General features: G+C 57.3%; 1 protein-coding gene across 2 annotated transcripts; it reads right to left on the bottom strand.

Moving 5' to 3' along the window:
* Window positions 1-443: 443 nt before the first annotated feature.
* On the bottom strand, window positions 444-7704 carry PKLR (pyruvate kinase L/R). Of its 2 annotated transcripts, none has more exons than XM_028090192.2 (11): window positions 7605-7704; window positions 6584-6763; window positions 4131-4222; window positions 3898-4029; window positions 3583-3769; window positions 2970-3240; window positions 2698-2848; window positions 2246-2398; window positions 1997-2163; window positions 1111-1292; window positions 444-550 (listed from the first exon to the last, which is right to left on the bottom strand). In XM_028090192.2, exons 1-11 carry the CDS (start codon window positions 7702-7704, stop codon window positions 444-446), a joined length of 1722 nt encoding a protein of 573 aa, XP_027945993.1. The 2 variants fall into 2 exon arrangements, with proteins under 2 accessions (XP_027945993.1, XP_027945994.1); XM_028090193.2 differs by lacking the exon at window positions 7605-7704 and adding an exon at window positions 7227-7248.
* Window positions 7705-14002: the final 6298 nt, after the last annotated feature.

Here is a 14002-nt window from a genome sequence, read left to right on the forward strand (position 1 = left end):
TCACAATGAAGGAAGAGGTGGCGCTCTCCTCGGGAGATGCTCAGGTCATCACGAGGGCCACACCGGAGACCATCAGACTGCATGGATATAGGGATTCTGTGGGGACCCCCTGTTCCCCTCGTCCCCCACGCCCTGGGTACAGGAAGCCCAGGGGACTCAAATTAACCGGCTAAGCTAGGATTAGAGGCTCAGGGTATTTAGGGCCCAGCTGAGAGCATTGGGCGCAGGGGATGTAGGACTGGTGCTGCCGGGTGGCCTGTGCTTAGCTGGACACAGACCTTCCGGGCCTGCGGGGAAGGGAGAGAGGAAGTGGTGCCCTGGAACGGGGCTAGACGGCAGATGCGGCCTCGGCAGGGAGGGCCTGGAGCAGAGAAGACAGCTGGGGGACTGTGGGGTGGAGGGAGTGAGGTCCTGGTTGGGCTGGGTTAGGGGGGCGTGGCATCTCAGGATATGCTCAGCACGCGCATGATGTTGGTGTAGCCAGAGCCAGGGCGCCAGCCTGTCACCACGATCACCAGGTCTCCCACGCGGAGGAAGCCACGGAGCTTTCCTGGCAGGGGTGCCGGGAGAAGATGACGGTCAGCCATTGAGGGACGCAGGCCAGCCCTGTCATGAGAGCCAGCCACCGCCCCCCATCCCCTCCAGGGCAGCCCAGAGGGGCTTGAGGTGAACTACACAGTGTGGGCCCTAGGTGGCGCCACAGGGACGGCGACCGCGGCAGTATACTAGGGCTGCAGGGGTGTCCAGGGGTGGCATGTTGCCCACCTGTGCTGCTATGGAGAAAGGAAGAGGTGGGGTGTGATCACAGTCCGTAGACCAGAGTTTCTGTCCGGCTTGTACCCTCACCTCTTAACCCTTACGTCCTAGCCAGCTCTGGCCACCCGGTGCGGACAGCAGCCAGGCCGACCTCGCTCCCACTGCCCTCCTCCTCAGCAGGCCCCCTCCCCCCAGCCCCGGAGGCCACATATCCCTGTGTCCTAGTGACCCTCCCGGAGAAACTCTGGGACCAGAGGAGAGAGGCAAGGCCCTGTGAGTGTGTGTGGAAGGTGAGGTTGGGGGACTGAGGTTGCAGATCCAGGGCCGGGTGGGGAGGAAACGTAGGTGGCTCACCACTTTCAATGCCAAATTGGACCCGGCGATCCACATCGTCTGCCCAGATGGCCTCTGGAGGTTCACTGTAGAGTAAGGGGAAGACCCCTCGGCACAGGTGGGCCTGCCGGGCAGCCTGGGCAGAGCGGGTAACAGCAATGACCGCTGCCCGAGGTCGGTACCGAGACAGCAGCTGTGCTGAGCTGAAGGAGATGGAGAAGGTCTCAGAACAGTGAAAGAGTGTTGAACCAGGAAACAAGGGTTTGGGTTCTGATCCCAGGGTCACAAACAAGCTGTGTGGCCCTGGGTGAGTCATCATATTTCTCTGGGCCTTGTTTTTCTCACCTGTAAAATGGGCATAAGCATGCCTGCCCTTCTTAGCACACAAGGATGACCAGAGATAATGAAGGATAGATCAAAGCAGATAATAAGAAACTTCTTGAGAAGCATAAAACCCTTCTGAGAATGTACCTATATGTAGTACTTAACTCACAGGTGTCTCTTGTTAATCCTCACAACCCCATGAGAAAACGGAGGTCTATGGGGCCTAGGGGGCTTACCCAAGGCACCGTAGCTGATTTCAGAGCAAAGGCTTGAACTAAGGCCTTCTGGTCCCTTCTGCAACACCTCAGCATTGTAAGGCTTTGTGGACTAAAAGCAGGGGCCCTAAACTGTCCTGGAAGCCTCCGTGCTCAGTGATGTCACATTCCCTTCCAACCCCATGGAGCTCATGGTGAATTTCCCGCGTGCTCCAAGATCCGCCTCTCCTGGCCTCCAGCTACCTACTCCTCTTGCTGCAGAACGATACTCTTCATCCCTGACGTCAAGACAAAACCCAGGCCTGTGGCCCATCCCCGCCTGCCCCTAGCCCAAAGCTGTGTCCTGGTGTTGCCAGTGTCCTCCTCACCGGCCAGTCGTGGTCAGCACGATGATGGCGGCAGCACAGCACTTGAAGGCGGCCTCCACCGCGCCTATGGCAGTGACCTCAGTGGGATCTCGGCTCAGGGGTGCTGCCCGGCGCAGTTCCTCAAACAGCTGCCGGTGGTACACGGCAGCCTCTGCCTCCCGGGCAATCTGCAAGCACCAGAGGTCAGGCGGGGCTGGGGGCACCGGGGCCAGGAAGGGGCTTGGTGTTTCTGGGATTCTGAACTCCTACCGCGTGCTGCATCTTTACTGCCTCCACGGGAAATCGGCCCTTGGCAGTCTCCCCTGACAGCATGATGCAGTCTGCTCCGTCCAGCACAGCGTTGGCTACGTCACTGGTCTCCGCCCGGGTCGGCCGTGGCTTAGTGATCATGCTCTCCAGCATCTGGGGGACATCGGGGCATCAGAGCTGCAGGACTCAAACTCTGGGCACCCTGCCCCAGCTACTTCTCTGCCACTCTCAGAGTGCCCCGAAAGCCAGGGTCACAGTTACAAACTATGTGATTCTGGCAATTCAGTTTCCTCATCTGAAAAATGGGGCTCACAGAATCTCTTCCCAACTTCGTTGTTTGAGGATCAAACACTGGACAGCAAAATGTGCTACAGACCTAAGGTATGGGTATCCACCGTCAGGTGTCCCCAACACCCAGAGAATGCCCGGGGCCCCGAGGGCTCACTCCAGACCTGTGTGGCGCAGACAACGGGCTTGCCCGCCAAGTTGCACCGTCCAATCATCATCTTCTGGGCCAGGAAAACCTTCTCGGCTGGGATCTCGATGCCCAGGTCGCCCCGCGCCACCATGATGCCATCGCTCACCTCCAGGATTTCATCAAACCTGGATGGTTGGGGGAGTCAGGGCTGGGGAAGAGCCAGGAGATTCCAGGGAGAGGCAGGCTGGAGGAGAGGAGGGCGATGGGGGTGGCTAGGGCCTGATGGGGACAAAAACCAAGCCTCACTTCTTCACGCCTTCGTGGTTCTCGATTTTGCTAATGATCTTGATGTCGCGTCCTTCGGGCCCCAGAGCAGCCCTGATGGCAGCCACATCACTGGCTTTCCTCACGAAGGAGGCAAAGATGATGTCCACGTTATGCTGTACCCCGAAGCGCAGGTCCAGGATGTCTTGCTCAGACAGCCCGGGCAAGTCCACCTCAACACCTGGCAAGTTCACGCCCTTCCGGCTGCCCAGGAGGCCTCCGTTCTCCACTTGGGTCTCCAGCTCCTCTGGGCCTGCAGGCATGGAAAGAGCCAGCGCAGGTCAAGGGTGATCCGAAGGCATCCGAAGTCGCGGAGGGGAGCCCAGGAGATCAGGAACCCAGGTCCTAGTGTCTCTCCACCCTCGGCCAGGCCTGTGCACCTAACAGGCACCGGTGGACGTCTGTGCAAGAAGGGACGAACCCAGCAGTCCCGCCCCAACAGGGTTGAGCCCACAAGCCTGGACACGGGGTCTCAGGGAGCGGGTGGGGAAGGGTGCTGGCCAGGGGCAAGGGCGGCGGGTCTACGGGGCGAGGGGGCCAAGGGAAGGGAGTGCGCCCACGTCCTCGCTTGGCTGGGGCGTAGGCTCATCCGCACCGATTTTCTTGACCTGGAGGGAGATGAGCCCGTCGTCTATGTAGATGCGGCCCCCCACCGGCACGACCTTGACGATATTGGGGTAGTCCACCCACACGGTGTTCGGGTCCCCCCGCGTCCGGAACGCCGGGTCCACGGTCACCAGCACCGGGGAGCCCTTCACTAGCTCCACCTCGGCCTCCGGGCCCTAGGGGCGGGGCCAGAATGGTCTTGAGACCCGCCTCGTGCCCCACCCTCCCGGGCCCCGCCCCGGGCCCCGCCCCTCGCGCGTCGCGGGGCACCTGGGGAAGCCTGCGGCGCGGGTCGGACTCTCACCCCCCGCAGGACCCCGGTGCGTATCTCCGGCCCCTTGGTGTCCAGGCCGATGGCCACGGGTCGGTAGCCGAGCGGAGAAGTTGCAAAGCTCTCCACCGCCTCCCGAATGTTGGCGATGGACTGAGCGTGGTACTGCGGACGAGCGAGCCGGGGTTTCAGGGAAAGGTTGCCAGGACACCCCCACTCCCCGGCAAGCTTTAGCTCCGCCCCCTCTCCTTGGCCCCGCCCCAAACCTCGTGGGAACCGTGCGAGAAGTTGAGGCGCGCAATGTTCATCCCGGCCTTGATCATCTCCTTGAGGCGCTCCACCGAGTGAGAGGCCGGTCCTGGAAGCAGAGATCCCTCTCAGACAACCTTCTTCCCAAACCCGTCGCCACCCATAGAGCCGCCCCACTGCACAGCAGTCCAGCTACCTGACCTTTATTCCCTGACGCAACCCCTGCTCACAGGTCAGCCAACACCTGCTTCCTTGCGGGGGGGGGGGGCACCGCGGGGGTCTTGGAGGGGAGCGTCCTGAGCCCGGCTTGAGACAACTGTGTTGGCAGTAATGTAACTGCTGCAGAGTGGGGGTCCCCGGGCCCATGAGGGGGTACGGCAGGAGATAACGTGCCAGGTGAGGGGTCCGCCTGGGTCTTTAGAGCTGAGAGGCCTCATACTGACAGAGGAGAGGCGATCTCTCCCACCCCCTGCTTTGCTGGCCAGGCAGCTGTGTAACTGAGAGCCCGCCGGCCAACCTCTCCAGTCCCTTCCCAAAGCCGGTTTGCACGTGAGCACTAGGCCCCTTCCTCAGCTGCTCGAAGACAGGTTTAGCTATTCTGCAGCCCCCTGTGGTATCGATGTGTTCCCTTCTATTGGATCTTTCGCATCAGCATGTAACCCTGCTGCTCTGTCTTTTATCATAAAAGAAATCCTCTGAGCCCCAGTACCCGCTCCAGCTACAGTACTATATCTTTGCTCTCCTTTGCAGCAAAACTCACTGCAAGGGCGCTCTGTGCTTGCTGCCTCCGGTCCTCCTTCCTCCCCCTCTTCTCCCTTGCTCTCACTCCAGCCGGGCGCTGGCCCCGCCTCTCTGCAGCATCTCTTCCTGCAAGGGTCGCCAAGAACCTCTGTGTAGTTGCTAAATGCAGTGGTCAGTTCTCAGTGCTCGTCCGGGCTGGCGGGTCGGCAGCATTGGACCCGCGCGTCCTTGACGCACCTGCCTCACTTAGCCTCCAGGACACGCCCCGTCTCCCGTTTCCTCCGGCCCCACTGGCTGTTGCTTCTCAGCCCTTGCTTACTCCCCTTGACATTAGATGCCTATTCTCTTCTCTGTCATTTTCCCTTCACTCCCTTGGTGGTCTCACCTAGTCTCAGGGCTTTAAATACCATCTCTATGCTGACAACTCCCACATGTATATCTACAATTCAGACGTCTGCCCCAAACCCAGACTTGTGTATCTGATTGCCTCTGAGCATCTCAAACTCAGCATGCGCGAAGCCCAACTGCTGATCTCCTCCCCCGAAAACCTCTGCACCGAGGTCTTCGCTGCTCAGTTGATAATGCACCCTTCTCGTGCCTCATGACACAAGCCTTGGATTCCTCTCTGACTCCTTTTTCACCCTCACGCCCTCCCCTTGTCCAGGCTGTCTGGAAATCCTGTCGACTCCATCTTCCAAATGCACTCAGAATCTGATCGCGTCTGACCACCGCCACTGCCCCCAGCTGGTCTGAGCCAGAAATGTCGCAGGAGCTGCTTCTACTCTTGCCCCCACCGCCGCCCCCAGCCTCTTCAGTACCACAGCCAGGCAGTCCATTCCAGCATAAGAGCGAGTCACTCTCCCCCCCCCAGCACTCTGCAGCCCTCTCCTACTTCTTCTAGAGGAAAACTGAACTCAAACTCTAAGAATGGCTGCGAAGCCCTACATGATCTCCTCTTCCTCTACAATGTCTTCATTTGGCTACTCTTCCCCCGTGATGGTTTCTAGCCATTCTAGCCTCCTTGACTTGGGGTCTTTGCACTGGCTGCTCCCTTGCCTGGAACCACCCCCTCCAACATGAGCACGGCCTCCTCTCATCTCCTTCATGCCTTTGCTCAGATGTAATTTTCTGAACAATGGCTCCCCAGTGGGACTCTAGCCTGCCTCCCGCCCTCGAGCCCCTAATGCCCCCTACAAAGCTCTGTGTTCCGGGCGCCTGGGTGGCTCAGTTGGTTAAGCGGCTGCCTTCGGCTCAGGTCATGATCCTGGAGTCCCGGGATCGAGTCCCACATCGGGCTCCCTGCTCGGCAGGGAGTCTGCTTCTCCCTCTGACCCTCTTCCATCTTGTGCTCTCTGTCTCTCATTCTCTCCCTCTCAAATAAATAAATAAAATCTTAAAAAAAAAAAAAAACAACAAAGCTCTGTGTTCCTTGTTTCCGTAGTTCCTACCACTTTCTCACATACTAAATAATCTATTTCTTTTTAAGGTAGTATGGCTAGTATTTATTGTCTCGCCCAGCTAGGTGATCAGCCCCCCAAGGGCGGTGGTCTTCGTTTACGTCACCGATCTCCTCCCAGGGCCCCAAGCCTTGGCCACCAGATGCTCAACAAGTATTTGTTGAATGAATGAGTCTGTCAAGCATGGAGAGGTCTCAGAGGAGACAGCAGATGGGGAAGCATCTCGATAACCGCTCCCGAGGTCCCGTGATGCTGGGGTGGGGGACGCTCACCGATGGTGGCGATGATGCTGGTGCTACGGGCGGCCACGGGCTCCGAGTCGATGTCCAGCAGGCACAGGTGCTCGAGGAAGCTGTCTGCCATGGCAGCCGACAGCTGCTGCTGGAAGAAGGCCGTGCCCAGCTCGTGGGTCAGCTGGGCCGCGCTGGCCCGCCGCAGGTAGCCCGCCGGCCCTGCCGTGGAAGAGGGCTGCGTGGGCAGCTGCTGCACCCCCCATCCTTCCCCTCGGCATGCCCCAGGTCCCCTCTGTCCGCATCAGGTTTCACTGAGCCCTTCTTAGGAGCTGGGCACGACACAGACGTTATCCGAGAGACGGGGTTCGCGTCCAGGCCTGACTGACTCTAGGCTCCGGTTCTTGACCATCCGGATCCCTGAGCCCTCACAACCCCGACTTCCTGCCCTCCAGCTGCTGACTCCCCTCAACCTCAGCTCTTCACCATATCTAGTCCACAGTGGCTGGTCATGATCCAGAATCACCCGGTCCCCTTTCCTAAGCTCCCTATTTTCTTCCTTCCAATTGGCTGGCTTCCCAACCCCCTCCTCTGAGTTTCCCCAGTCTCTTCAATGCTGCTCCGGTCCTAGGGTCCCTGTAACTTGACCCGGCGCAGCCCAGAGGAGCCCCAGTCCCAGCCGTACCCTCCATGCCCCTGAGTGCCTGCCTGTCTCTGGGGGTCTGCTCCCCGCTGTCGGGCTGTCAGAGGCAGGCTGGGCCAAGGGAGCAGTCCTGTGTGCTGGTTAAAGTGTCACCACCAGAGACCAGAGTCCAGGCAACACGGGAGTGCCCCGTGGCTCCCATGCTGCGGGACCCCCCCCTGCCCTGCCTACGGAGGCTAGGAAAGAGGCTTGGACCAGGGCCCAAACTGAACACAAGGGAGACTCCAGTGAACAGAACCCCCCCCCCCCCGCCGAGGCCCTCGGGGTCCAGCAGCAGATATAAGTCATTTGTGTCTCTACCCCCACTCCTGATTTCCACCCTCACTCCCCACTCTATTCAATGGCTTCCCCTTTCCTTACCTCCTGGAGCCCCAATCAGGATGGACTTTGCTAAGTCCCTTTGGGACTTAGAGATCCTTGACCAAAGCTCCTGGGCTTGTACGCTCTCCTGGCTGGACATGCTTACAAAGTGAGAGGCTGTGGAGAGGGGGAGAAAGGCGAACACGACTGCTGGTCTTATCTAAGGGAGACAGAGAAAAGAAAAGGGGCACACCCAGCTGGCCGCCCCTGTCCCCACACAGAGTCCCACCCCCAGACCTGCTGGCTCTCCGCCCACTCTTCTGGTATTCCCCCCCCATCCATTTTTCCTGATAAGTTTCCAATTCATTCGTGCTGTCATCAACCTGAATGGAGATTTTGGTGCTATGGCCCCTTGTCCTTTGTACTTTACTGGAGTTAGCCCTGGTGAATCTAGGAAGGAGGGGGTTTATGGTAGGAACTGGAGCCTGAAGGAAGGGGATGGGGAGCACTGTGATAATATGGTGGGATTCTCTGGAAGGGCTCTGACAGCATCACTGTTACCATAACACTGGCCACCATTTGCTCATTGGCCAATATTTATTGAACACCTACTCAGCGCCAGGTCCCGAGGACACAATGGTGAGCAAAACAGATAGGGCCTTTGCCCTTCTATGGGATTTACAGCATGGGGACACAGACAATAAACGAGCACCAAGAGGCACCTGGCTGGCTCAGTTGGAAGAGCGTGCAACTCTTGATCTCAGCATCCTGAGTACAAGCCCCAAGTTGGGAATAGAGATGACAAATAAAAATTAAAAAAAAAATAAAACAAGCACAAAAAATGAATATACAACCATAAACTTTGTGTTTTACTAAAGGTTCTCTTTTTTAAGTGTGTAGGGAGACAAGGGGCAGAGGGAAAGAGAGAATCTCAAGCAGGCTCCCTGCTGAGCATGGAGCCGGAAGTAGGGTTTGATCTCACAACCCTGAGACCATGACCTGAGCCGAAATCAAGAGTCGGATGCTGAACTGACTGAGCCACCCAGGCGCCCCGACAAGCACAAACTTTGTAAGTGCTGTTAAGGAATTGATCAGGGTGCAGAACAGCAGAGTCAACAGGGAGAAGAGAGAGACACGTATTTTAGATGAGGTGGTTTGGTAAGGCCTCTCTGGAGTGTGATCATATTTAAGCTGAGATTAGAAGGATGAGAAGGAACTAGTAGGGACAATTTGAGGCAAGGAGTTTTCTGTGGGGTTAGAAATAATACCCGTGGAGTCTCTGAGGAAGGAAAAGGCCTAGTGCTACAGAGAGAGAAGGCTGTTGTGAGTCGGGGTGCCTGGGGAGCAGAGGCACGCGTGCAGGGAGGAGGCGGTGGGTGCCTGGCGCACAGGGGCAGGCTCGCTGTGAGACTGGAGACGGAAGCAGGGACTTGGAGGGCCCCAGGCTTACCCAGCGGAGTGACGCGACCCAGCACATGCTCTGGACCCTTCTGACTAGCAGGTGGAGGTCACAGAGTAGCCGCGAGGCTAGCAGTTTTAGGGATGATCCGGGCGGGAGGTGACGGACTAATGGCAGCAGCAGAGATGGCGAGAGAGAGACAGATCTGAGGTGTCTCTGGAGAAGAGCATACAGGGTGGAGGGGCAGGCGTGGGGAGCAGGGGAGGGAGACTCCCATCCCCCGAAGGAGGGCGCTGTCAGGTCTGGCTTGAGCAGCTAGATGGCAGTGCCATTTACTGAGACTAGGGGAGGAACAGGTTTGCAGGGAAACATGCAAGATTTCCATGTTAGCCAGGCTATGTTCAAGATGCCAATCAATCATTGAAATCAATAGGCAGACAGTAGGACTTAGGGTGTGCTGGGACAGTGTTCGGACATCTTATGTACATACAGCTTCTTTGTCACCATGACAACCGAGAAGGAAGGTAGGATTGAGAGCCTGTTTGACAGTGAGGGGCCGAGGCTAGCAGGGTGGGCTAGGCATCTTCTGCCACTCCAGATCCTTTCTCTACCCTTGTCCACTCTGTCTGCGGCTGGGAGGCTAAAGGCCTTGCCCATGGCTTCTGTCGGGCTTGGCCCCTGGAAAGGGGCACCAGTAGGAGAGGAAGCCTGGGCATTTTCCCTCCCCTTCCTCCTGCAGGGTTGCTGGAAGTCACAGGTCCTGCCAGGGACCCTCTCCAGATTCTAGGACCCATTCTCTCCCCATCCCCTGGGACCCGAAAGGTGGTTCTAGGCGCACTGTTACACTGTGACTAGATCTGGGCTAGTGCTGTACCTCTTGCAGTTTAGCAGCATCCTGTGCACACCTTTGGATATAATCCTGTTATCAAACATTCTTCAGTTTATCTGATTTGAGAGAGCCCTCGTTTCCTGACGGAACCCTACCTGATACACTTTGGGGCTAAAAATCTTGTCGGCAGCGGAGCTAGGATTCAGACTCAGTGTGGTGGCAGAGGCTGAGCTGTGTTCACTAAACTCCATCCCTTCCCTCAGACTCTGAGTGGAACAGAAAGAGGCTAGATAGTAGGGAAGACTTACAAGGGAGAAGGAGCATGGCATCCTAGACTCTGTTTATAAAAGACAGAACAAATAAAGATGGTTGAGAATGTAACCAGGGGCGCCTGGGGGGCTCAGTTGTTAGGCGTCTGCCTTCGACTCAGGTCATGACCCCAGGGTCCTGGGATCGAGCCCCACATCGGGCTCCCTGCTCCGCGGGAAGCCTGCTTCTCCCTCTCCCGCTCCCCCTGCTTGTGTCCCTGCTCTCGCTATCTCTCTTCTCTCAAATAAATTAAAAAAAAGAAAAGAAAGTTGTAACCAGAGGGAACGTAATAGACTTCAGGCATCGGGGAACTAGGCCTTGTGCTTGGGGGTTGGGGAGGGACATGTGATGTTTAAGTCTGGCCTGGTGATTTCACTCTCACTCAAAGACCGCTTGGGAGGACCCGAATCCCAGAGATCCAAGCCCCGAGTAGCTAACAGGAGGTGGGGTTGGTGCCCCAAAGCGGCCCCTGTCCTATCCAAAAGCTTTGACCTGAAATGGGTCAAAGAGGAAAAGCACTGGGGCTGACCCTGGGTCCACAGTGACCACACCACGTGAGAGGTGTTCTGCACTTTGTCCCAGGGTCAGGCAGCCCTGAGCAGGTGGCCCGTGGGTGACCGCGGGAAGGACGCCAGGCCTGCGGGAGCCAAGCCTCGGCCGTGTCTGATGAGAGCCTCCCCAGCCGGCCAGCATGCACAGCCCCACAGCCTCAGACGCGCACAGAGCTGCTCACACGGCGTCAGACACACGCAGACTCGAGCTTGGATGTGTTCTCAGCACGTGCCCTGCCCCACGCCGGGTTCTGAGAGTCCGCCCCCGACGGGGGAGAGGCAGAAATGCGGGCAGTTAGGGTTAGTGAAGTGTGCGTTCAGGACGCAGCGGGGACAGGAGGGGTGGAAGGTTGTGGGTGACGCAGGAGGCCGCACCAGAGCCGAAGGGAGGCGAGGGCAGGCTGGCCAGTGCGGGCACACGCGCACACGCGCGCCCTCCGGGGACACACAGACACTCTCCCGCTCTCACACGTGCCCGCCCGCGGCAGCCCCTGTGCACGACAGCGGCCGGCCTGCGGGGGCGCCCGAGAGCCGCCCGGGGACCCGCGCGCGTCCTGGCCCCGCCCCCGCCAGCTTCCCGGGGTGCGGCGGCCGTGCGCCTGGCCCCTCGCCTCCGGCCGCCGGCGGCCCAAGCCGGGGGGTGGGCCCTGCGTCTGCGTTTCCAGCAGTTCCCTAGAATTTGTTCAAGTGTATTTACGTTTATTTGTAGACCCTTGCTCAATATACAACGCTCAGAGGTCCAGGGTATCAGTGAAGAGTTTCTCCCTTCCTGACCCCATCCCCGTTCCAGCCACTCGTGGCCCCCCCAGAGTCTACCAGAAGTTTCTGTGTCTTCTCTCAGAAATGGACCATGCAGGTACAAACAATATATACCCCCCCTTTTTTAAAATATAGGAACATTTTATTTTTATTTGTATTGCTTTTAAAGATTTTATTTATGTATTTGTGAGAGAGACAGAGAGCCAAGCCGGGGGAGGGGCAGAGGGAGAGGGACAGCCAGACCCCCCATTTGGCCGGGAACCTAACCGGTGACTCCATCCGAGGACCCCGAGATCATGCCCTGATCTGAAGTGAGATACTTAATGGACTGAGCCACCCAGGTGCCCCTATTTATTATTTTTTTTAAGTAATCTCTGTGTCCAGTGTGGGGCTCAAACTCACAACCCGGAGATCAAAGGTCACATGCTGTACTGAATGAGGTGGCCAGGCACCCGGAGGCTTCCCTTGTTAATGCAGGTAGTAGGGTACTGAACATTGCGTTCTGTACACCGCCCCCCCCCCCCAGCTGACTCTAAGAGCTTGGGCTCCTTGCCTAGGAAGGGAGGGCTTACTTTTGTTCACCATTTGTAACGGACCCCCTGAAATCCGCCATGGGACCTCTGACTTGCAGGGCAGGAAGCTGCCCAGAGTCGGGGCCCAGGTCTCTCTTGGTTTTTTGAAAAATTGTGCTAAAATATATATAAGAAAAAATTGACCGTTTAACCATTTTTAGGCATACAATTCAGAGGCATCAAGTACATGCATGACGTTCGGCAACCAATAGTACTATTTCCAAAATTGTTCTCATCAACTCAAACAGAAACTTTGTTCCCATTAAACACTAACTCCCCGTTCCCACCTCTCTCAGCCCCCAGTAACTTTCATTGTACCTTGTGTGTCTGGATTTGCTGACTCTAGGGAACTCCTAGAAGTGCAATCGCTCACTGTCTTTTTGTGACTGGCTTATTTCACTCAGCATGTTCCCAAGGCTCGTCCATATTGCAGCCTGTCTCCAGAATTCCTAACTTTTTAAGGCTGAATAATACTCCACTGTATCCGGGCCATACCTTGTTTGTCCTCTCTGTCTGGGAACCGACGCTCTGCTTGTCTCCACCTTTTGGCTGCAGTGAACGGTGCTGCTGGACAGGTGTGTCGGCCCACGGAGGCTTCTGTGAAGGCCAGCCGGCCTCCGTGCAGCTCTGGTCTTGCACGTGGGGCAGGGCGGGCAGCTCCACCCTAACAAGAAGAGGGGAGGTGGGTGGGAGAGCCTCCCATGAGGACAGGGGTCTGGAGAGGAGGGGTAGAGGGTGCAAACCTAGCTCACGGCTTGACCCCCACCAATGTTCCCACCTCACGCAGAGTGCGGGCTGAAGGCCTCACGAGGCCCTGCTCCTTCCCAGTCCTCCCCATTACTCCTGTCATACTGGTCCCCAAGACATGGGGAACAAAGGCAGAAGAAGAAAGATTAAATTTCCTTACGCCCTGCAGCCCATCGACGAGTCTTGAAACAGGCAGAGTGACCTTCCTCCAGGGACTCAGCTGCCTCGATGTTAATACTTTGCTAACGGCAAAAGGCAACCTTAGCCCAACTCCCAGGACCTTGTAAGTCTACTTTAACATAGTAGAGATTCCTTTGGAAACCTCCTTTATCTCTACCCCCTAAGATACCTGTTGACAATCATCCCCCAAGCACATGACCCACCGATGCACATCTGGAGGCTCTCATGACTCAGGTTTTACTAAACAGTAATGAATGACCTTTTCCTAACAAGAGCTAGCCCCCCTCAAGGTCCTGGGAACCTTGTTTCTGAAACCTCTGGGAGGCTTACACTCTCCCTAACCCCCTCCCGACTTGAAGTATATAATGGGCTCCTCACGACCCCTGTGCGGCTCTTTCTGCCCACGGGTTCTGTCCCTGTACTTTAGTAAAACCCCTTTTTGCACCAAAGACGTCTCAAGAATTCTTTCTTGGCCATGGGCTTCGAACCCTAACGTCTTTCCTACAACACCCCACATTTCTCAAACAAGGAAGATAAGCCCCTGCCTGAGAGAGGGGGGCTGTTCGAATGTTCCCTCCGTGTAAGGAGGACGTCCTTCCCCTGCCGGCCGCATGGCTCGCTCACCACTTCCTCCTGCTCACCTCTTTCCAGGCGCCGCTACTGGTGAGGCCTTTGGGAACCACCCATGTACCACAGCGGCAGGCTCCCCCAGGCTTTGTTGTCCTTCTCCGCCCAGCTTTTATACACTGGACTTGTTCCCACCCCACCTAGAAAGTCAGTTCCGGGAGAATGGGCATTTTGTCTCTGTTGCCCCCTGGTATCTCCCTAGTGCCTGGTAGGGGGTCAGTGAGTAACTGAATGGTGAGAGGCCCAGCTCTCGGGGCGACGCGGCCGGCTCCGGCCTCTCTCCAGAGCTGCGGACTCTCGGATCCGGTGGTCCCCCCTCACCACTCAGCCCCCTGTCTCCTGCACCCTGTACTGTGGCTAAGAGTCTGCATCTTTTCCACTCCTTACCCATACCCGCCCCAACCCCCCTCAACTGCTTCTGCACCTCAGTGAGACTGGGAGCCTCTCGCTACCCACAGCACACATCAGTCAACAAAGCCTGTAGA

The sequence above is a fragment of the Eumetopias jubatus genome, unplaced genomic scaffold, assembly GCF_037043125.1.
Source record: "Eumetopias jubatus isolate StellerSeaLion01/CBP00866 unplaced genomic scaffold, mEumJub1_p1.0 scaffold_12, whole genome shotgun sequence".
Taxonomy (NCBI): Eukaryota; Metazoa; Chordata; class Mammalia; order Carnivora; family Otariidae; genus Eumetopias; species Eumetopias jubatus.

Coding starts and splice junctions, on each gene's coding strand:
- PKLR (XM_028090192.2), bottom strand. CDS start 7,704: ATGTCCAGCCAGGAGAGCGTACAAGCCCAGGAGCTTTGGTCAAGGATC. Junction 6,764..7,604: donor CCTGATTGGGGCTCCAGGAG/GTAAGGAAAGGG, acceptor CTTCCACGGCAG/GGCCGGCGGGCTACCTGCGG. Junction 551..1,110: donor CCAATTTGGCATTGAAAGTG/GTGAGCCACCTA, acceptor CACCCCTGCCAG/GAAAGCTCCGTGGCTTCCTC.